This window comes from Prinia subflava, chromosome 6, assembly GCF_021018805.1.
Source record: "Prinia subflava isolate CZ2003 ecotype Zambia chromosome 6, Cam_Psub_1.2, whole genome shotgun sequence".
NCBI lineage: Eukaryota > Metazoa > Chordata > Aves > Passeriformes > Cisticolidae > Prinia > Prinia subflava.
Window position 1 is genome coordinate 9,092,795 of NC_086252.1, and position 23,363 is coordinate 9,116,157.

A 23,363-nucleotide genomic window follows, 5' to 3' on the forward strand; every position below is an offset into this window, starting at 1 on the left:
AGTAGTTTTTTTATATAAATGGACAGCATAGAGAAACAACAATCTTACTTATTTCCTCACCAACTTTTACTTAACTTTTGTCCCAAATTCATTTATTTGCAGTGAACTGCAAATTTTAGAGTGTGAATTTTTAGTGTTTTAGATTGTAGGTAGCTAAAGTCTGGTTCTGTGGGGAATTGGAAGACTTTTGGTGATGGCAGAGAATAATTTCAGTGAAAGATGCAGAGGATATTTTTTGTTGTTGTTTCCATTGGAAACTGTGCTGTTACAATTGATCCTGTCCTATTTTTTTGATCCTGTGGTTCTGTAGCCTATTTCTTTCCTGAGCACATGAACTTCAAGTCTTTGTGACTCTGTTATAATTTATGTAAATATATATATGTAATTATGAATGCTTTGATACACAGCTATTTAAAGTAATTAAGAGATACGCGCTTCTACAGTTTTATGTGTTGATAAACCATCAGATATTTGGCTTTTTTAAGGGGTTTAAATGTTTATCTGCATCTTTAAAGCTATTTTATCTTCAGAATTTAGAGGTGAAACTCAGCTGCCTCATGTTTATTGCAGGCAAGGGTTTCCCTTTTTTAATGTCAATGAATTTTGAAAGCAAAGTGCTGTGTTTCTGTTAGGCAGTCAAAAACCATTATTTCATTTCCTGAGAGCCCCACATTGTTAAAATAACGTGTTTGATGCCTCTGTGGCCCACAGGGCTTTTTGTTGGTGTTCCAGAGCTCATTTTGTTGCTGCTGGAGCCACCTCAGGGTGGTTCGAGGTGTCCCCATCCCTGTGTCACCTCACAGCCCTGGGGATCACCTGCAAGCTTCAGTTCCTGGAAAGCAGAAGGAGGAGAGGAGGAAATGCGTGCTCCACATTTATTGGATGTGTTTCCTGCTCTCAAAAAACACACAAAAATCCCATAATGTGCCATTGCAGAGGAATTTTGTTCGGTTTAACTTCTGGTCAACCGAGGTCAGCTTCATCTTTTTATACTGTGGCACATCCACGTTTAAAATTTTAAGTTTTGGAGGTTATTTCGTCTCTCATGGACAAATTGCTTGGCAAGGATCCGTACTTTTAGAGGTTCCTTGCTGAACACCTTTTAAAAAGTGTGCCCTTTAATTGTCACATTCAGGAGCTGCTGGCGTGCTCTTAGCTGTGTTTTGATCCTAGTTTGGCACTCCTTGCAGGAGCAGCTTTGTTAGTCCTGTGTACAGTATCACAGCTGTACCATTCCTGGGAAAATACTGAAAATTCATCTTTCCTTCAGGAAGGTCACTCGTGGTGGTTTAGAAATCCTTAATTTCCCATAGCATAAATATTTGCTAAATCATTAATGAATTGAACTATTATGTTCCTTCAAGATGACATGGAGGAGCTAGACAGAGATCTGCAAGAACAACAGGCTGAAGAAGCTTGGTGCATATCCTCAAAAAAGCAAAGTGTTGAGCACCTTAATGCTGTTCCCTACACTGTATGGCTTTGAGAACCTGAACTTTTCTTACTTGGAGTGTCACATTATGTAATTTTCATCTTTCAGAGACCCGTATCACACCATCGCTGCCATCAATCCAGAGAAATTGAACATCTTCCAAACAGTGAGAGAGATAACAGGTAACACCCTTCTGATCTGTAATCTGCACTAATTAATGAATTCATTCTCGCTTTGCATTTATAGTTGTCATGTGTTGGGTTTTCTGAAGAACACAAGTACTTACTTGTTTTCATTAAGCTCATGACGCTGTAATTATTATAACAGTTTAATACAGAAAACTTCAGTTCCAGTTGATTTTCACTAGGGTGTTGTCCTTTGAACACCTTTATGGCAGATGCTAAGGGGACAAAGGATCTTGGTCCCCTGTCAGCAAAGTAGAACAAGTGTTGGAAGGGAGGGAAACGTGAGGAAAATGATGCTGAAATGTGGGAAACCCTTTTCTTCACCTGAAAGCATCTGAAAGCTCCAGTCTGCTTTTATAGCTCCTTCCCTTGGTCTAACAGAAGGTGCAGCTGCAAGTCAGCTTTTGTGATTTAAAGACAGATGTATAATGTGGTGGTGAGTGGTGGGAGTGAGTCCCATTTTTGTGGCTTTTCAGTGGGGTCACACAAGTGGTACTCAGTACTTTGTTTTCTTGCATCTTGCTGCTTGTTTCACCTCGCAGGGACAGGGATCCTACAGCTCTGAGTTCTCACTTGATTTCTGATTATGTAGCGAAATGCAAAAAAACATTGTTCTATTTCATGCACAAAACCCCCATGAAAATATCTTTGGGTCCCACAGCTCGATTGTAGCTGTGTGGAGCTCAGCATGCTTCACCCCAAATTGGGAATTTCAGCGAACTGGTGGGATTAAAAAGGAAAGTAAACTCCCAATCTCTTCCTAATTAATGCCAAAGATAATCTGGCACCTGAGTGAATGTTATTTGCCATTCCTAAAGACACTGACTGACAGTGTCAGCCCTGCTGCTGAAGTGGAGTAAGCATTTCAGCCAGTGCTGAGTCACAGTCACAGGGAACTGCCCTCTCTGGAGAAGCAACTTGTGCAGAGAGGGAACAGTCCTCACCTCAGAAATCAGGACGAGTTCTCCTTCTCTTTACTGGAGCAGCCTGAGAGTCTGCAGCTTCCCTCATTTATTTCTTCCCCTCAAGCTGGCACTGCCTTTTCCTCCTCCAGGGTATTTGAACATCCAGTCGTGGCCTGAGAACATGACAGACTTCAGGGTGTTCTCTAACCTGGTCACCATCGGTGGGAGAGCTCTCTACAGGTAAGGTTATTGTTATTATTATTATTATTATTGTTATTATTATTATTAGTCCACCTCTGTTGGTGGAATAATTTTTTATTAGTGTTCCATGATTCTTTGTTCAGGCACAGAGAATGCAGCATCCTTTGGGAAGGACATCATAAATTGATATATTTTTTGCTCCGTTACCAAGGTGTTCATTACCAGTATCTTTGCTAATCAGTTGTTTATAATGGGCAATACCTTCTCAACACAATTTTTTTAAAAAAAAACCCTCTTGGTCCATAGCTGTAGCTATTACCTAATTGTCTGGAACTTACATTTATGGTTTAAAATACCGTGTGAAGAAATACAGTTTAAAAGGAATGAATGAATAATAGAACTCAGCCTCATTATTGGGAGTTTATGTGGTTGTGACTAGACTTGCAGGCTCATGTGCCCAAACAACAAAGTGCTTTTAAGAAGAGTTAAAATATGGAAGAACATTGAAATCACTGAGGCACCTTGCAGGGGAGGTGTTGGTGAGCTCTGTCATGCCAGTTTTACCAGAGATGTTTCTGTGTGCAAATTCAGATGGATAAATTGGTTTGAGGAGAAGAAAACGCAGTGAGAAATGCTGGGGTAATTTATAAAGCAACCCCTGGATCCCCACCCTGGAGATGGAGTAAATCAAGCCTGGCATCCTAAAGAGCAACCTGAACAGAATATGAACAGCAGGGAAACCTTGAGGCTGAATTACGGCCCAGCATTCTGTTCCAAGGCAGCAACTTTCATTTGGAGCAGCTGGAAAACAATTATCATCATTAAAACACAATAACTTAAAGGATGCCCAGAAACTGGATATTGTCTCCACTAATCTTCAGTCATAAAATATGTGCAGTCATTTCTGTGTTGCACAGACAATCATTTACTGCTCCTTTGATGAAGAAAGGTGATAACCACATATTACAACCAAAGAAAAATGAAATGTAGAAAGTAGGCTGGAAAAAAAATCCACGAAAATAACAATTTCTTCCTGTATTACTTGAAATGACATTATTTGATGCCTGACAGAAGATGTTTTAATACATTTTACACGATTTTGTCATTTTCTCCTTAGCATATAAACTATCATCGTGTTAATGCTGTTGAAAGAAAAGCCTGAATTTTAATCAGTTTTCCTAACAGCGCATTATCTAAAAAAAAAAAATCTGTTAATGGATGAAATGAATTTGGTTGAGGAGTTCTGCTGGCTTACTGGGCCCAGTGCTATGAGCATCACATAAAAGTTTTCTGAACAATTCTCAGTTTTTGGCACTTGGAACTCATTCCAGCTGGCAATTCCCTACCAGTGTTGAGCACCTTAATGCTGTTTCCTCCATGGTATGGCTCTGAGGACCTGATCTTTTCTTATTTAGAGTGTCACGTTGTGTGATTTTAATCTTTCAGATAGAACAAGTTGTGCCTTCTGGAGCTAATTCTCCCTTTTGTTCTCATCCCAGTGGCCTTTCCTTGCTCATCCTGAAGCAGCAAGGCATCACCTCGCTGCAGTTCCAGTCCCTGAAGCAGATCAGCGCCGGCAACATCTACATCACGGACAACAGCAACCTGTGCTACTACCACACGGTGAACTGGAGCAGCCTCTTCAGCACGCCCAGCCAGAAAACCGTGATCCACCGCAACAAACGGGCAGAGAACTGCAGTGAGTACTGCTGCCCCTGCCACGGCCTCGCCCGGGGCCTGGGGACACCGCGCACCGCGGAGGTCACAGCAGGTGGGGATTGGGCCAGCCCGAGCAGGGAAATGAAATGTTTCAGGGTGTGAGCTAAGGGAGCAGAGAGATCATCCCTTAACATCATCTGGTTTCACCAACAGGAATTCCCAACGCTGTGAGTGCAGTGTTCACCACTTACAGCCCTTTCCTTGTGGAGTGGGATCAGCATCTCCTGCTTCCCCCAGCCCAAGTGGCCCCGTCTTGATCCAGAATGGAGCTTTGGGGACTGGTTTACGTCACCAGGTTCTCCCTTTTCATATTTAAAATGATAAAAAATACAACTGAAAATACAACCAAAAATACAACTAAAAATACAACAAAAATACAACTAAAAATACAACTAAAAATACAACAAAAATACAACCAAAAATACAACCAAAATACAACTAAAAATACCACAAAAATACAACCAAAATACAACTAAAAATACAACAAAATACAACCAAAATACAACTAAAAATACAACAAAAATACAACTAAAAATACAACTAAAAATACCACAAAAATACAACCAAAATACAACCAAAAATACAACCAAAAATACAGCTAAAAATACAACTGAAAATACAACTAAAAATACAACTAAAAATACAAGTAAAATAATAAAAAATACAGCTTCAGGAAAGCTTCCATGCCAGTACCTGGACTGAGATCATAGTACTGAAAAGCCAAAGCAAGCTCTGCAGCAGATAAAATAACTTGTTTATATAGGAACCAGGCAGCAAATTGCATCAATACAGGAATATTGTAGCAGCAAGGCAGTTCATTTTGAGCATCTGTTCGACTGCTTGCAGGAGAGGAGATTCATTAAATTGCTCTATGTTTAAGTGATATTGCTGATGTTTGTGCTCTGATCAGCCAAAAATGTTTGCTTTGGGGTTTTTCAAGCTGTGGCTCTATTTTTGGACTCGCGCGTTAGTTCTTTCTTTCTGTTGGTTTGAGGAGGGTTTTGTTCATCATTTTTTAGGGATTTTGTCCCATTTTTTCCCTCTCCCCTCCCTCTGAAGTGCTGCTGTGCTCCGTTTTAAGAGGGTGAATGGCTGTGCTCATCACTGCAGTGTAAGGGCACCTCCAGTGCTAGGTGAAGCACAGCTGGAGCTTTGTCTCTGCTGCTCAGCTACTTTCCTAATCTCTCCTTCAGGAGGTACAAACTCCTGTTTGGTCGGCCTCCACATGCTTTGGTTGTGTGGCACTTCAATTATTGTTAGTAATTCATTTTATTAGGCTGTTTCTTTATGCAAGTCTAAGAAGTGAAGGTTAAGAAAATGCTACTTGCAGTTTTTACTGTGACTGTGCCTGAGGGTGTAGGGTTTTTCTTCTGCCCCTACATAGAAAGGCAGTTATAAAAACAGAGTATTTCTTGGAAAACAGAGGTGCTGCCAAGGAGGATGGCACAGGGATGTGACTTTTTGCTTTCCCCTGCAGTGCAGCAGGAGCCTGTGGTGAGGAACCACCTGGTTCTGTGCTAGTGCTCAAGTAACAACTGCATTTTGTGTGGCATGGAGGGAGAATTAGCCCATTTGAGATTTCCCATGTGGAATTTTTGGGCTGACAGAACAGGAGAAGGAAGAAGCCCAAGGTTTTGTTGACCATGGAAGAGTCACTAAGGTTATATTCCCAGAGTTGAGTTGGTCCATCTTGCCAGAAGATACCTGAATTTGTGATCCTTCTGGAGAGCACAGGTTCCCTCTCTACCAGGTAAAAAACTGATGACTGTGGGAGAAAAATCATGCTCTTGGTGCTCTGATGTTTTCTTCCATCAGACTGGCTCTAGCTGTCTGATTATCACCCAGCATTTAATGCAAGAACAATCAGCTTTCCTTCATTCCTAGACAATTAATATAAAAAGAAACGAAGCAGTGGAAAGGTGGATTACAGGCCTCATGTCTTGCAGTAATGATTCCTCTTGGCTTTCTGTAGCCTCCCAGTGTTAGGAGACACCAGGAAATCACTCAGGTGAATTTTGTGAGGTGCTCCTTCCCTTCCTGGAGCAGTGGCCCAGTTGTTTCACTGTTTTGGGGAGCTTTGGGCCATAGCTGACCACAGCAGTTTGGAATATGATCTTCCATCAGTTGTCAGAGCTCTTTTCTCAAATACCTCTTTGTCCTTTCCTGGGAAAATGTGGAAGTTTTTCAGTTTGAGTGCCTTTGAAGCTGCCCCAGCCACTGAAACCTGGCTCCAGAGCAAATGGAAATGGGATTGCTGTCACATCATCCTGTCACAGGGAATGTCTTGTCACTACATTTGCACACAAAGGCAACGTGTAAACTTCATTTCACCTCCAGCTTGGTGAGGATTTGTTAGAATAGATGCTCATCATGTTCATTTTCCTGGAAGAAAAATACTCCTAAGGACATTTTAGGAGATTTAACACTACAGGAATCTTAAAGTGAAACACAGATCTCATTTGTTTCCATTTTAAGAAGTCACAACAGAAGCTCCAGTACCAAGGGGCTGGTTTTAAAAATGGACTCTGACTTGTGTCCATTCAGTGGATAATGGACACAGACTGGTGGTTTTCAGTGGAGAAACCAGTCAAAAAATGTTAATTATTACAGCCACTCTCAGGTATTTATTATTACTTCTTTGTATATTTTGAGCCACTATCACCTTGGTTTGGTTTTTGTTTTTTTTTTTTCTTTTCTACCCAGTTATTGTTAGCAGCTTAAAGCAAATTACAGCAAACTTTTCTCTATCAATGTGTAGCTTTTCTGGAGACTCATGTAAGAGCTCCCAAGATCTTCTAGCCAGCAGTGTATTTATTTAAGTGACTTTTATGACCTGTCACAAGGTGAGGATACCTTTTCCATGCCATTTAATGCTGTGCTCAGCTGACTCTGCCTCAGTGAGGAAACACTGAGAAGTTGCAAGGGGAGTAAAATTTTTGTAGGAAAGTTTGGTCTGTGTTAATGCTTCATCTTTGAGATAAAAAAACTGATTTTTTTCTCATTAAAGAGGACAAAGACAACAGACTTCAGCCAGTGGAAAATGCTACATTTTCCAGTGTGCAAAATATTCTTTATATTCCTCATACCCTCAATTATTTTATCTTACTGTTTACACTTCTTAACAATGTTAAAATAGTCCTCCAATATTCCACTGCCTCCAAGATGATTTTTTTCTAATAGGTTGAAAGCCTAGGCAGACTTCTGGGGTTTGTAGAATACTGAAAATAGATGTGTGTGGTTTTAAATTTAAAAAAAAAGAAAAAGGAAAGAAATCCATGAACCCCCAGGATGCTCCAGTGCTTTATGTTTTATTTCTGAGCGGGTGGCATGCAGGGCCAAAAAGGGAATATATGGAAGGAATGTGACCTCTCCTTTTTTTTTTCCAGCTTTTTTTTTTTTTAATGGAACAGTCAGAGGTGACTCGTGAAATATGAGTGCACACAAACTAAGTGCAGAAAAAAAAAAGTTCTTTTATCCAAAGTTACTCGAACAATTCTCCCAGCTTTAGTGAGGCCTGCAGTGTGAGGTGAAACCCTTCTAGGCAAAGGGTGTTACAGATGTGATTATTATGAATTATATCAATCCAGCCACCAATTAACAACTTGAATAAATGATTACATTCATTATTGGGCACGATGTAAAGCTAATTGAAGTCTGCAGGAGTTTTTCCATTCAGTGTATGGAGCTTTGGACCAGCCCCAGAAGCATACAGCCAAATAAAAATAATTTTTCTTTTTTTGGTAGCTAATTTTCTTGTGTTCTATTTAGTCTGGGGAAAAGCATTGAACCCTTCTGCTGCTAACCCCTGTGGCCTCGTTAATAAAGAATGAGCCCTTCTTCTCAAACTCCTGTCAAGAGCATTATTGTCATTTCCTTCCACATAAGGCCATGTGAGCTGCAGAACACGCTCAGCCCATGGAAATGCCAAATATTGTGTCAAAAATTGAAACCTTTCTTTAGCCATCCCCCAATTAAAGAAGAGAAAGGCAAGAGAAATGAGTTTTTATAACTTGTCAAAACAGCCACTCCCTCCTTGCCAAGATTCTTTTATGAAAACATTTCAGGAGGAGATGGTAATTTTTTTTGTTTCTGTTGCTTTTTTCATCAGACTTCAGGCACTCTGTTGGCTACATTTCAATGGGGTAATCATGATTTTCTTTATTGAAAACCTTCTTTAATTTGTATGCAGTTATTCACTGTATTTTCTGACCTATCTTGTAATAACATCCCTTATTATTGGGACAGATATTTTAGTGAAATAAATTCTGATCTCAGAGTAAGTCTGAAGGGTGAGAAAAATGAAAAGAAAGGAAATCACTAGTAGTAAATCACAATTTCAAGTCACTAAAGAAGGTGAGAGCAAACAGGGAACTGCATTTTTGTGATGAGTGTGGAAAACCAAATCAGAAGAGCCAGCTGTATTCTTAAATTTAAAAATGAAAAATAAAGGGATCTCCAAACCAGGTTAAATTTTGGTTTGTTGCTTGACAAAGATTTCAAATGACTTATTGATTAGAAAACAAAACCCATGTGAAAGTATATAAAAAGCTTGTTTAATTGTAACCAGGATAGTTTCTGGGTTTGTGGTTTTTCTCTTTATTTGCAGGTTCAGGCAAATAGTGGCAGCAGAGGGGAACTACTGACATCTGATAGTTATTGTAAAAATGTAACTGTGCTTAAAATCAAGGTTAGGAAAGGAATGGGAAGGTTTTTAATGAGTTTTTTGTGTCTCTGCTCCTCCTGGCTGTGCTGGGCTGGAGTTTGTGATCATTAATACTCTTTAAAGCACGCTGAGCACCTGGAATGACTGCTAATTGAAATCATTTTTTATTTGGCTGTACCTGAGTTGAGCTTTGAGGCAAGAGAAAAATCAGAAAGAGACTTCTGAATACCTTTTGGATGTTGGCATTAAAGAAGGATGTGTGATATAGAAATAAAAAATCCCAACCCCCAGCCTTGATTAAACAAGCTCAGGCTTCTCATGCCTGGGGTTATTTGTGGTGTTGAGTAAGACAAAATTAAAGAGGGTGGAAGAACTCAACCAGCACACCTCCTTTTCCTTCAGTATTCCTCTTAAGTTGTTTCCAGTGGTTTAAAAAACAAATGAGTGTCTGTATTGCCATCTCTGACATTTCAGGTCCTTGCTGGGTTTAGTTTACTCAGTCCAGTGTGCAATCCATTTGTGTAAAACAGTGCAGTGTGCAAATCCAAATTAATTCTGTCCTTTCACTTGCCATGGTTGGGCTGAAAGTGCACCCAGCTTTTCTTCAGATGCTGGAGACTTAATGGTTTCCTTTTGCTCTTTGCTCATTTTCTGTCACATCATCTAGATATTTACATAGGGAATGATTTATATAAAATAAAAACACAGACTTACACTGTTTAAAACAAACTTTCCCTCTAACCCTTAGTTCATAGTGTATTTTGGTGTGGGCTTGAGGATTTTAATATAAAAGTTTCTGGCTCTTCAGGTGTTTTTGCACCTGCATAATATAAATAAGTAATTTAAAAATCACAGTTAGTGGTGTCATTCCTTCAATTTTTTCCCTGCTGTCCATAAGTTTTATTTCAGGGAGTCCTCAATTCATAGGTAGCATTTTATATTTTAGTTTAATAGAACCGTAGTGGATTCAGACAACTGAATTTTTGAATGCTTTCAATTTTTGGCATTTACCATGTCCTGTGTCAGGGAATTCTACAGGCTGATCTTTACTTCCTGTGAAGAAAAAATCTCAGATTTTAACCCTATTGGATTCCTGTCTCTTTGAATGCCCAGGAGGGACTTGGAAGAAGCAGTGAACAATTGTTTCACGCTCACTCACCTCCTCCTCGCCACTCAGGATTTCAGAAGGTTTAATCATGTCCTTTCTCCCCACCTCTGAATATCCCTGGTTATTCCTGGTTTAGAGGCTCTCCTCTGGTTTTGAAGCACTCTGAATATCCCTGGTTATTCCTGGTTTAGAGGCTCTCCTCTGGTTTTGATGCACTCTGAATATCCCTGGTTATTCCTGGTTTAGAGGCTCTCCTCTGGTTTTGAAGCACTCTGAATATTCCCGGTTATTCCTGGTTTGGAGGCTCTCCTCTGGTTTTGATGCACTCTCTTAGATCTTTTTTTTGTTGTTTGTTTCTGTTGCTTTTTTCACCAGACTGCAGGTACTATGTTGGCTACAATTCAATGGGGTAATCATGATTTTCTTTATTGAAAACCATTTTTTATTTGTATGCAGTTATTCACTGTATTTTCTGACCTATCTTGTGATTACATCCCTTATTATTATTGGGACAGATATTTTAGTGAAATACTCTGTGCAAATAATTTGTGACCCCACTTAGATCATCGCACTCTGTTTTTCCTGGAAGGAGCAGACCAGGAGTGTGTGCGGTACTCTGTGGATTTGTGTTGTGGCACGGTGCTGATTTTGTGCTTTTCTCCTCTCCTGCTCCTGGGGAATGGGGACATCCCGGTGACATTTCCGAGCGTGCCGGGATGCTGACAGAACGTTTTCCCAGGGTTTGGGAGGATTTGGGAGGGCTGTGTGCCTTGCTGACTGCACCCTCTCCCTGCAGCTGCCGATGGGATGGTGTGCAACGAGCTGTGCTCCAGCGACGGCTGCTGGGGGCCAGGCCCAGACCAGTGCCTGTCCTGCAAGCGCTTCATCAGGGGCAGGACCTGCATCGACTCCTGCAACCTCTACGATGGGTAAGACACTCCCCTTTTCCCCAGAGCTGCTAATTAGCATCGTGGAGGATTCAGTGAGCAGGTCATTTGGGGAGTGCATTAATCAGCCTCTGGCTACATTGCCAGTATTACTGATTTGGGGTGAAACGTGTCATGGGCAAAGATTTAAGGATTTCTATATCTGAACTTGTATAGAGGTTTTCCCTGGTGTTCCACTGACTAGAGTTTTCATGCAGCATCGTCACCTTGCACCTTTTGCATTGCTGGTAACATGAACAATTTGATTTAGGTGAAAAGTTACAAAAACCCCTCCTCATTTATCCCTACTTGATATCCTTATTCAGAACCATACAATTATGTTCTTTGACATGAGTTGGATAAAGAAATTCTCTGAATAAGGACCCCAAATCAGAAAAACTCTCTCTGTTTTTCATAATGCACTGTGTGATTGTACGCACAAATATACATTTAAAAATCCAACAGGGGTTCTTGCCCCTTTTCCTTATGCTGCCTGTACTGGGGGAATACCTCCACAGCACAAGGTGGTGGAATCTGCCTTGTGACAGAATAAAGCTGAACTGAGCCAAGTGCACTCCTACATCTGCATGAAAACATTCTCAACTCTCCCATCTGGAGAAGACTTGCAAAAATTACCTTGTCAGAGCACAGCTTTATGTGCTTAAAAGCTCCTCTTGTCTCCTCCCCCTCCACCCCCAATAAGAGTTGCAGACCCCAGTTGTGTTGTCAGTGCACTGGAATAATTTGGTCCCCCCTTGGTGTCTTTTGTCACAGTAAGAGCACAGTAAGATGAGCCTCAATCAGTTTGTTCTGCTCTGTTCTCTATCCATCAGTGAATGATATTTACACTTCCCACAGGCTCAGTTCTGTCCTAAATATGTGGAAATATTTGTAACCTGGGCTAGGGGAGAACTTGTTTGTTTGTAGGAGAGCTCTGCATGTTCATGTTGTAGGGCAGCAACAGTTCTTCAGGGTGGGGTTCAAGCTGTGTTTGACATCTCTTTTAGTCCTCAGCAGGAAAAACCCACTCCCAGAGGCAGGGAAGGGTGAGTTTCCTTGTAGCAACCAAGTGAGGTTTTCCTCAGCTCAGCCCTGTCTTGGTTTGGAAAGACAGGTCCCTGCTAAGGAAGGCAGGAGAATGTAAACCTCCTCCCTCCGAATTATCATTTTGAAATTAAGGGGCTCTCAGACAATGATACGGGAATAGGAATAACAGTTCTTTACTAGGAAAATTAAAATAAAAATCTAGTAGAAAAAAACCCAAAACAACAACAAAACAAAACAAACCACTGTCAGAGTCAGAATACAACCTTAATACCCTGTTGGTCAGGGTGTTGGCAGCAGTCCAGTCAAGCCCTCCTGGGGTGATCAACTGAGCTCAGAGCCTTCACCCTTTACCTGGATGCTGCTGGAGCCCCCTGACATGAGTGTGCAGCACATCTGTGCACATCTGGTTAATGCAAATATTGCAGTTGGTCATGCAGCCAGATGGGATCCACCTGCAAAGCTTGGGTTGGTGCACTCTGAGCCTGCTACAAAGATTTGGTCTGTCTTTGGAGGGGGAGAAACAACTGGCTCAGGTGTGAATTCGTCTTGGCCTAGAAGAAGGTGGGATGGATTGTGGTGGGAGACTGCTGGAGGTTTGTGGTGAGGGATAACTGGCAGCTGAAATGTTTGAAGGGAGAAATTCAACCTGCCATCACTACCTTTTTTCCCTCTTAAAAGCGGTTAATAAAAAAGTCACTGGAGTGACTTTTCATGTTTCCTGTGGATACATGAAATAAATGAGTAAAAGGATTTGTTTTGACATTTTATAGATTGAGGCCTCAGTCTAGAATTATTGCTGAAAACATTACAGCCTTTCGGAGCACAGGTTTTAAAACACGTGTTCATAGAGAGCTACCTGAACAAGGGCAGCTCTCTCCTCAGTGCTCACATGTGACAAGTGGCTTCCCAAATCCCAGCCCCAGTGACAATCTTGCAGGTGAAAATCAAGAAGTCAGCAATTTTGTCCTGTTAATGAAGTATTTCTTAACGAGAGGAAGGCCCCCGCTATAGTTTTGTGTTGGTGAAGAAGGTGTTTCTGCTTCACGTGGTGGTGGCCTGTCCTCAGCTGCTGTGACAGCCTGCTGGCCTCAGTGCCTCTGAGATCAGTCCCATCAGGTGAAGACCCAGCCAGGTGAGCCCAGTTTTTTGGGCTGGAGTCAGATTTCTCCTAACCTGCCTGCCACACGTTTCCTCAGGGAATTCCGAGAGTTTGCCAACGGCTCTGTGTGCGTGGAGTGTGACCCGCAGTGTGAGAAGATGGAGGAGAACATGATCACCTGCTACGGCCCGGTAAGAACAAACAATTTCATGTTTGTTAGGTGTGGGGTTGTTTTGTTTGCTGTGCCTCAGGGTAATTTGCAAAAGTGTGCTGAAGGACAGGCTAAAGTTACAGACTTGAAAGCAGCTACTGCAAATTGGTGTTAAGAGAAGCAGAAAACAGCATATTCTGCATGGAGGGAAGGAATTCTGCCCATGTTAAATTGGTACTGGGAATAAACTGCCTTGGATCTGCCTCCTTAAGAAAGTGTTATTAAAAGGTTTTTTCCCTGAGTTGTCTTAGTGCTTTAGTGGTACAGATGCACACAGTTTTTACAGACTGAAAGCATGCAGCTGGGATTTGAGTGCCCTCTTTTATCCCTATTTTCGTTCTTTATACTCAGTTCTATCCTGGTTTCTCCCCAAAAAAGTGGGGGAATTCGTCTCAGTTTGAGCAATGTGCTGGGAGGTTTTTTGTACTTAGATAGCCTTTAAGTTCTTTTGATAGATATCATTTTTCATGTATCCTAAATGATAGTTTACTCTGTGTTACCTTTGTAATGGCCAGTGACTTTTCTTTCAAGGATTATTGCTCATTTGGGAGGCAGAAGTTGTCTCTTTCTTATAGTTTTCTGTGTATTGCCAAGATTAAAAGGCACAAGTATACTGGAAATGAGTTGTATTTTAGGCTCTTCATAATTGAGGAAATATAACCGACAATTTATTTCCTTGTTTCTGTGACTTACTTACTGAATGGAAAAAGGAAAGGCATCATAATTTTTCTTACAATACTGTGTTTTTCTGCAATATAGCCATAAGGCAAGAAGCTAATGTTTCAAGTGTTCAGCCCATCAGGGAAATCTGGATTTGTAGCAGGGCTTATGGACATAAAATCCTAGGCCAATGCTCCACACCAGATTTAGTTATACACTGGCTTATCATCACAGCTTTCAAATTTCACTTTTACGCCGTCCAGGACTTCTGGCTTGTTGTTCTTAACAATTTGGCCTTCATATGTATTAAGAAGAGGGAGACCTTGTAGTCCTTCAGATGCAGAATGCTTGTGGAAAATAGTTCTGGAGTGCAGAGGCAGGAGAAGCCACTGAGGGCTTTGCAAAGGAATGAGGCAGCAGGGAGTTTCCCAGCGCTGAAGTGTGCACTGACCTCGTTGTATTCAGCACACCAACAGCATTAAGAGGCTCATCTAGAAGCTGCTGCTTAGTCTTGCACTCTGCAGAGGAGGTTCATGGCAGCAGCACCAGGATTTATGCACCTGCTGCTCCCTAGCAGGGGCTGCAAGCGTGCAGGTAATGCACCGTTCCTGGGAGAGAAGCTGCTGCAGTCCTAGCGCAGCAGGAGGCACAGAGTAAATAATGCACTGCATTTCTCCCTCCCACGCCCTGCAGGGACCTGACCACTGCACAAAGTGTTTCCACTTCAAGGACGGTCCCAACTGCGTGGAGAAGTGTCCTGATGGCCTGCAGGGAGCCAACAGCTTCATTTTCAAGTACGCCGACGAGGACCGGGAGTGCCACCCGTGTCACCCCAACTGCACGCAGGGGTGAGTGCCAGCTCTGGGCAGGGAGCATCCTCGGGGCACAGCGGGGGTTGGAGGTAGCTTGGCTCACTAAAGCACTCCTGAAAAGAGAGAGTGCAGCAAGAATTTAACCTTTGGTTCTCAGCTCTCTCATGACATTCAGGTTTCAGTCGTGAACGCCCAGCAGCTTATCACAAAAAACCCCTTTGGAAGACCACAGGGAGGAGCTTTCCACAGCAAAGTTCTCAGCTTTCCTTCTACACTGGTTTGTAGCAAATGCTGCCCTTCCCCTTATTTTAAGCCTGTAAAATGACTTTATTTTCACTATTTGCTCCTTGACAGAATCCACTTGGTATTGCTGAACTAAGCCTGCAGCAGTACTGTGAGACAGAAGTGTTACTGCTCTCCTTTTCCTGCAGGGACTGAGGCACAGGCTCTGAAACCACACTTTGTACAGGGGCCTGAGACTGAGCATCCATTCCTGAAGTCCTGCTAAAGTGCCCAGAATGATTTGTTACACTTGGAATAACACAGCCCGTGGATCTGAACCCGAATTAAGAACCTGTGCAACACAACAACAATAGTCACATGCACACCTACAGTTTTGCACATAAGTTATTACTGCCTTTTCCATGGGGCAGTTCAGAGTGTCCAGCATACAGAGAGAGGAAGAGGCAGCAATGGGGAAAAAACATCAGCCAGTGAAATAATCTTCAACAAGAGGCTCTTATTGTTTAGCAGCTAAAATTAAACCAGTAAATTATTCAATGTAATCTTGATGTCAACAGCTGTTGCCATTCAAAATGAGACCTTTTGCTGGTTTTGCAAATCTAATTACAATGGAGCCATTAGGGAAATGAGAGGGAGATCACAGAGACACAGCCAGGATCTGTTGCAGATCTGTCTGCCCCAGACCATTTAAATCAGTTATGCAATAAGGAAAATGCTGCTACTGTGGAAGAAGAGGGTAAGAAGAAATGATATCAAAGATTAGCTCACCCCAGGAGCTCTGGTCCTGGCTTTCACTGAGGGAGAAGGTGCCAATGCTGATCTAATCTGGAAAACCATGGATGTGGGATGGATCTACTGTCTGCCCAGCACAGGACGTGCCTTCCAGCTCTCCTGGCCTCTTCCTGCTACTCCCTCCTCTTTCCTGAGGAGCTCTAACTGAGCCAGCTGTTTCTGGTGTTTGTGCCCCAGCTGCGTTTCACCCAGACCAGGAAGGCAGCAGAAGCTTTTCCATGCCTTTCCACTTCCCCATAGGCATTGTTATCTTGCAGGTGGTTGTTTATTTTTACCTGCCTGGATCGAGGAGGGAATCTTTTAAATCTGGTGCTGCAAATGTGCTATTCCAGTTCATACACAAATATAGAGGGCATTGGGCAGTTCTAGCGGACCTTGGCAGTAGTCATTGTACTCAGGATTCCCTTATGCTGAGTGATGTTGTCCTTTCAATCCTTGCTTTCAGATTTCCCTCCTTGCTGTTTTCTCCTTCTGATTAGTGAAAGACTGTCCTATCAGTGCCCACCCCCAGAGAAAGGACAAGTGAAAGGGCCAAAGGTCTCTCCCCCAGTTACCTGAGCTGCACAGAGGTGTCATTATCTCCCAGATGAGGAACTGTCCCTTTTCCGTGACACTCATACTATCCCCTGTGGAAACCTTCATCTTCTTATTAAAGAGCTGATGTGTCTATTCTTGGGTAATTTTTTATCCCTTAGGAAAACAGTGCTCTTTTCCCTCCAAGTCTGTGTAAGCATGGCTTACTGTTCTTTTTTAGTGTTCCTAGAGATATGTAATTATGTTAATGAAGCTGTTAATGACTGTCCAAGATATTTGGGGTTTGCAGGTTGTCCATTTTCTTGCCAACATTGTCAGGGGATGAATATGCCCAGAGAGAGAAGGGAAATCAGTTCTCTCTCCTTTCCTCCTTCAAGGCTGAATTCTCTAGTTTCATCCCCTTCTTTTAGAAAGCAGTATTTAAATTCCCCTCAGTCATGAATCTTCACTGCAATAGGCTGTGGAGAGAACATGTCTTGCTTTTTGGCTCATGACTGAAAGGTAGAGAGAAAACGTAATTCTGCTACATCCCCCACATCCGTCCTCCTGGCTGCCAGACCAAAAGGATAAAAGCAGTGCCACTCAGTGGAGCTGGGATCCCCACCAAAAAGGGCTGGGCTGCTGCAGAGCAATGCTCCCAGTCTGGTGTAACCTCACCCCTGCAGTGCTGCTCTCTGTGAGTGGGGCTGCCTGATAAAATAGGTTATTTTAGGTTCTCACCTGGTGTCTCCAGCCATCCCCACCACTTGTCCCCAGGGAAGGATCTCTCCCACCTCTATTGCCTGTTTTGCCACAAATTCCATCCTGGCATTTGCAAATGCCTCATTTAGTGAGGTTTGCTAGCGCCATTCTCCTGCCTTGCTCAAGTGGAATGACTGTTTCTCCTTAAAGGTGTGTAATTACCAGCCCTGTTAATGATCTTGCACCGAGCAGAGGAACTGTCAAGCAGTGTCTTCCCTGTGATGAGTGTCAGCTACTGAAGCCAGTTTGGAGCAGGTCTGAGGCACGTGGGGACAGCTACCCCACTTAATTCCAGAGAGCTGGAAAGCACTTGGCACCTCCTCTTGCAGAGCTAGCCAAAACTGAGCACTTCCACGGGCACAAAATGCTAATTACACAATGGCAAGTGCCAGCCTGCTTCCCTGCTGGGCAGGACACAAATGGGAGATGTCACTGGGCACCTCCCCTCATCCCTTTTGTGGCACAGCTTTTGGAAGGGAGGGCATTGCTCCTCACCAAAATGCTCTGTTCCTTCCAAGCCATGAGCAGAGGAGTCAGGGGAGCTTCAGCAATGGTGTGAGGCCCTGGAGGGATCTGAGGCACTGTGCTGCCTCTAAAGCTTAGGGGTATTTTTAGGAAGAAAGTTTAAATTCCAGGCGAAGGAATATTGCAAACACACTCTGGATAAGAACAACTGTCACTCTTTTGTTTTGCAAGGTTTCCTCCTAGCCCATGCTCCAGTCCAGCTTTGTTTTCACCATGTTTTTCTCTCACCTGTTGGCTCAGTAACCCTTGGGAAGAGTTATCTGACTTTATCCCTAAGAATACCTGGGTGGCCACCACAAAAAAGGTTTTCTCCTGCCCAGAGATAGTCCACTTAACCACTGTAAAATCAGTTTTGCTTGTTTCCAGTGACCAAGATTTTTGAGAATTCATCTGGCTTTGCTACCCCATATCTGTGCAGTTAAAACCCCACCTTTCAATCTTAAAGAAAGTTGATAAAAGACAACATATCTGGATTGTTTCTGGGGGAAAAAAGCAAAAAACCACCACAACCAAAACAACAGTTGTTACTGCAATTTTCAAAACCCCGCATTTCCTTTCAGGGGATGATTTTCTGTTAAGCTCGGATGAGCTCCAAGTGTAATTTTCTGGATAAGCTGTATTGAACTTTTGTAAGGTAGTGAATATATCATTAATAATTGGCATGTATCAATGAATCAGTTCATTTTACAGAGCCAACTTGGAAAAGAAAATATCACCCAGACTCCAAGCAGAAGGAACACTGGGTGTGAACAAGGTTACCAACGTGATGTGTGGTTGTGTCAGGCCTACATGAGCCAAAAAGCCTGAAATTCAGAGAGTTCCTTCCTGGAGAAAAACACCTGATGGCTTGATGGTACAAAATACCCTGCTAATAAATATTGCCATGACTCAGACAGTTTTGTACTTCCCTGCATGTAATCAGGACAGCCTCGCTGGGAGGAAACTGGGAGTGATGGAATTGCACCTGCACAGAGTTTGCTCTTTGGGGAAGCCAAGCCCACTGAAGAGGATTACAATTTGAAATAAAAATCAGTGATCCTTCAGCTTGCACTGGGTGAGGCCCAAACAGGACAGGTTGGGTTCAGTGCTGTTCTCCAAATGTAGCTGTGAAGTGACTCCGGAACTGCAGGCTCTGGATGTCACTCTGCCAGTTCCTGAACCACGAGCAGGCTCTCAGAGCTCCAATCTGAAGATGCCCTTCTTTTTATTTATAGCTGAGTCCCAGCTCAGCTCCTCTTGGCATGGGAGGAAATGCAAGATCAGAGCGATTTTTCAGCCTCCTTCACTGCTGAACCTGTTTTCTCCAAATCGCTGAGAATGCCGTGAAAGGAAGAAGCTTTGGATGTGTTTGAGATGGGTTAGAATTCAGATAGTCCTGAATTCTGAACTGTAATGCCCAGGATGGCTGAAATTCCAAGAGTTCTCTATGTGTTTTTGAACTGTTTATGCATTATCTGGATATTTAATGCATTTTTTCATGTCTGCACATATGCTGGAGGAAGCAGTCACTGAGGAAATCCTTCCAGTTTGTGTTTGCATGTCAGAGCAAATGTCTGATATAAAAATAAAAATCCAAGTAAACAAACACAGGCTAAGGTTTACTTGGTCTGCTCTCCCTGATGAGCAGCTATGGGAAAATTGAATTCACTGACTTCATTTTATAATGGCAGAGCGATGCCAATTTAACTGCAGCAAAAGCTGATGAGTGGCAAGTGATGGTGAAGCAGAAAGAAGATCTCGTGGGAGCCTATTTGAACTCTCAGATTTTTTTGACATGCATATCCTTCCATCAAAGCCAATCTGAAAAACCAGCAAACTTTAAAAGAGTTGGGGATCACACCTTAAATTTAAAATGCCTCAACAGGAGTGAGTTGCACTCTACTGATGTGTCAGATCACCACTGCTGCCTGTAGTACGTACAGCCAAAGGGCCCGCTAATGAAAAGGCTCTGAGATCTTGTTAAAGAGTTGAAATAAATGGTTTGGTTTCCTAAATGCCAAGGGCTACATACTCCCCGTGGTGAGTGCCATGCAGCACTGAATGGGTCAGGCTGTTTTAACGCCTAAAAGCTCACCTCTAGGTCTCTGAGAATCCTGAATGCTGTGTAAAGGAATATTTGATTTGCTGTTTGAATGCAGGGGACCACAAAACCCATCCTGCTCTTCAAGGGAAATCCACACACACCCCACGTGTGTTCTGCAAACTCCTTTCCATGGCTGTGTCTTGGTGGTGCTGCATTTAGTGGTTCCTTGCATTTCCAATGCCTTTGGGGAGCACCTGCTGGTTGTGCAGGTGGAGGAGTTCTGGCAGCATCTAAGGAAAGCAGAGTACAATGTCTGAATCAGCAGACACCAGTTTGCTGTGGTTTGTGTTGCTGGAAGTTGATCCTTGAGCTTCCCTGTTAAAAAAAGTATAGTCAGCTTCCAAAATATTTCTGCAGGTGCCCACCTGGGAGCTTAGAACAGAACAAACAATTGCATCAATTACAGAAAGAAAAGCAGATTCTGGATTGTGCTCCTGGAAGCCTCAACTCTTAAATTAACACTTTTGTGCAGCAACCACTGGTTTGATGACTCATAAAAACACGCAGGAAAAGCAACTCTGTTGTCAGGACTCCCACGTGCACAGGTGAATTGAGCCAAGGCACGGCCTGCCTTGGAGTGCTGTGGCTCTTATTGTTCCTCTTGTCACAAGCTGTAATTTTATTTATGACACAAGCCTCTCCCAGAGAGAGAAAATGAGCCAGAATGGAGAACAGGAGAACACCAAGGGGGTTCCTGCTTGCTGGCTGTGTGAATAACCCATGTCTCTCTCTCTCCCCGTCCCCCTGCGGACGTGCTGCAGGTGCATAGGGCCCCACCTGGAGGACTGCATTGGGCTGATGGATAGGTACTGCGGGGCTGCCTGCTGCGTGTCTGCATCCCGCACGTGTGGACAAGGCGCATGCGCTGCATGCAGTGACGTGGTGTGTTCTGTGATTGCCTGCAGGTGTAGAGGCCCCGCTAGCCAGGACTGCATTTTCTATCCCTGGACACGGCAGTCCTCGCTGCCACAGCACGCTAGGTAACATCCCACCGCCCGTGCTGCTGCCCAGGAACGTCATACCAGCCAGTTTGTGCACAAACACACCCCCCTGCAGTGGCACCTGCCTCTCCACAACCATACTGCCTTTCTCTTTGAAAGGCAGCGAAATATTCTGCTCAAACGCCCTTTTTTAGCTTTTATTTTTAGCTTAAAAAGGACTCATTCTCAAATTTCTGGCAGACGTTCACATTTCCATGTTAAATTTTATTGCGTGGTGAAAATTCTGATCAAATTTGAATTCGTTTGTTTTCTCTCTCCTTTTTTTTTTTTCTTGTTTCTTTAAATTTAAAAATGAAATTTAAAAAATTTAAAAGAATTTTTTAAAAAAATAAGAAAATTTAAAAGAATTTAAAAATGAACCTCTTCCTTCCACTCATCTTCCCTTGAAAAACTGTTCCAGCAAAACCAAATTTCTTCCCTAATTCGTGTAAAACCCACACCCATCCTGCATTGGCATCTGCCTCTCTACACCCAGATTGGCTTTCTGGAGAAATTAAAAGAATTTAAAAAAAAATTAAAGAATTTAAAGAATTTAAAAGAATTAAAAAGAATTTAAAAATGAACCTCTTCCTTCCACACACCTTCCATTGAAAAACTACGCTTCAGCAAAACCAAATTCCTTCCCTAATTTGCGTAAAACACTCATCCTACAGTGGCATCTGCCTCTCTACACACACATTGGCTTTCTGTTCAAAACACAGCAAAATATTTTGCTCAAAGTCCCATTTTTTGCTTTTATTTTTAGTTTTATAAGGATTAAATTCTCAATTTTCCAGTAGATATTCATGCTTCCAGGTTAAATTTTATTGCGTGGTGAAAATTCTGATCAAATTGGAATTCGCTTGTTTTCTTTCTCCTTTTTTTTTTTTTGTTATTTTTTTTAATTTAAAAATGAAATTTAAAGAATTTTAAAAATTAAAAAGAATTTAAAATAATTTAAAAATTAACCTCTTCCTTCCACGCACCTTCCCTTGAAAAGCTATGTTTCAGCAAAACCAAATTTCTTCCCTAATTCGTGTAAAACACACACCCATCCTGCAGTGGCGTCTGCCTCTCTACACCCACATTGGCCTTTCTGGAGAAATTAAAAGAATTTTAAAAAAAATTTAAAAGAATTAAAAGAATTTAAAAGAATTTAAAAGAATTTAAAAATGAACCTCTTCCTTCCACACACCTTCCCTTGAAAAACTACGCATTTCAGGAAAATCAAATTCCTTCCCTAATTCGCAGAAAACTATTTGATTCTTTAAATTTTCTGTTTAAAAGAAAAGTTTTATTTTTTGAAACAAATTCACACTGGCTTTACTCTGCATTCTTTATCACAAAAGCCCTGCATTGCCACTGAGTTTGTTCATTCTGAAATTCAAACTGGTTCATATGACTCCTAGGCTTTGAGGTTCCTCTCCTGAGCTAAGCTAGATGAAAAATGCATAAATTCAATCAAACCCACCTCATTAAGGATTTCAATCTGAGTTCTTTTCTTGTCTTTTTCAAAAGGTTTTAAGGTAGTATTTCCTATGTAATGTGAATATGCCCATTTCTGGCTTATGAGGGAGAACACATTTGGACTTGAAAAAAAATATTTCTATTGAAAAACAGCGCACTATAAATGTTATCAAAGGGTGCGTTTGTTTATTGAATCACTATCAGTGCTGGCTTAATTCATTAACCAATGAATAAGCAACAGAAGGGGAAATTTTCAATGTTTCAATGTTTTGTTTTAATCTTTCTGATCCGAGATATCCACTTTGAGATATTTCTGTGGGGCCTCATTTTCAATTTTCAGATGCACTCATCCAAACAGAGCTGCCCCAGTTTTAAGGGACCCCATTTCATCAACTTTATTCAAAGCACAGGTAGAGAAAAAAAAACCCAAAAAAACAAAACAAATTATTATTATTATTATTATTATTACTATTTTTTACTATTATTATTATTTCCTAAATTTGAAGGGCCTTACCAACCTACAGAAATGAGAGGAATTGTTTTACTCTGTTCAGCAGTTGTATTCCTGCCCCACTCAGTCTGGGGGGAAATTCCTCAAATATTTCCTGTTTCCTTTGGATCTCCTGGATATTTTTTTGTGTTTCTTTCAGCCTTGCTGAATTTATTTTAGGAAAATTACTGCACTGTGTTTAAATGTCAGTATGTATTCTTTCACTTTCAAGGCAAAGAAGGAAACTTCATACCTCTATATTAGGTTTGTGAAATTGTGTTGGTTTGTTTTTTGGTTTTGTTTTTTAATTGTGAAAATGGTTTATTCTGTTTGGGCTAAAAATGGGCAAAACTGCACTGGCAAAGTGACACTTTTTATTACAGTAGGGTTGTAAATCCAAAACGGATGGGTTTAACTTTAGATAAAAGCTTCTTCATGTCCCTTTAACAATTGTGCACCCTCCTGAGACTTATAAATCTTGAATTAATTAATGATCAGTCTGACCCTTACCTGCTGACTTGAGTTTTTTCCATTGACATG

At 41.9% G+C, this 23,363-nt stretch overlaps 1 protein-coding gene across 1 annotated transcript in view; it reads left to right on the forward strand.

Moving 5' to 3' along the window:
• The window catches only part of ERBB4 (erb-b2 receptor tyrosine kinase 4), a 528,150-nt gene that overhangs the window by 402,746 nt on the left and 102,041 nt on the right, over window positions 1-23,363 (forward strand). The window contains exons 10-16 of the mRNA XM_063400120.1: window positions 1,541-1,614; window positions 2,672-2,762; window positions 4,223-4,422; window positions 11,010-11,142; window positions 13,383-13,476; window positions 14,850-15,004; window positions 20,792-20,866. Coding sequence (XP_063256190.1) covers window positions 1,541-1,614; window positions 2,672-2,762; window positions 4,223-4,422; window positions 11,010-11,142; window positions 13,383-13,476; window positions 14,850-15,004; window positions 20,792-20,866 — 822 coding nt within the window. The remainder of the gene's footprint in view (window positions 1-1,540; window positions 1,615-2,671; window positions 2,763-4,222; window positions 4,423-11,009; window positions 11,143-13,382; window positions 13,477-14,849; window positions 15,005-20,791; window positions 20,867-23,363) is intronic.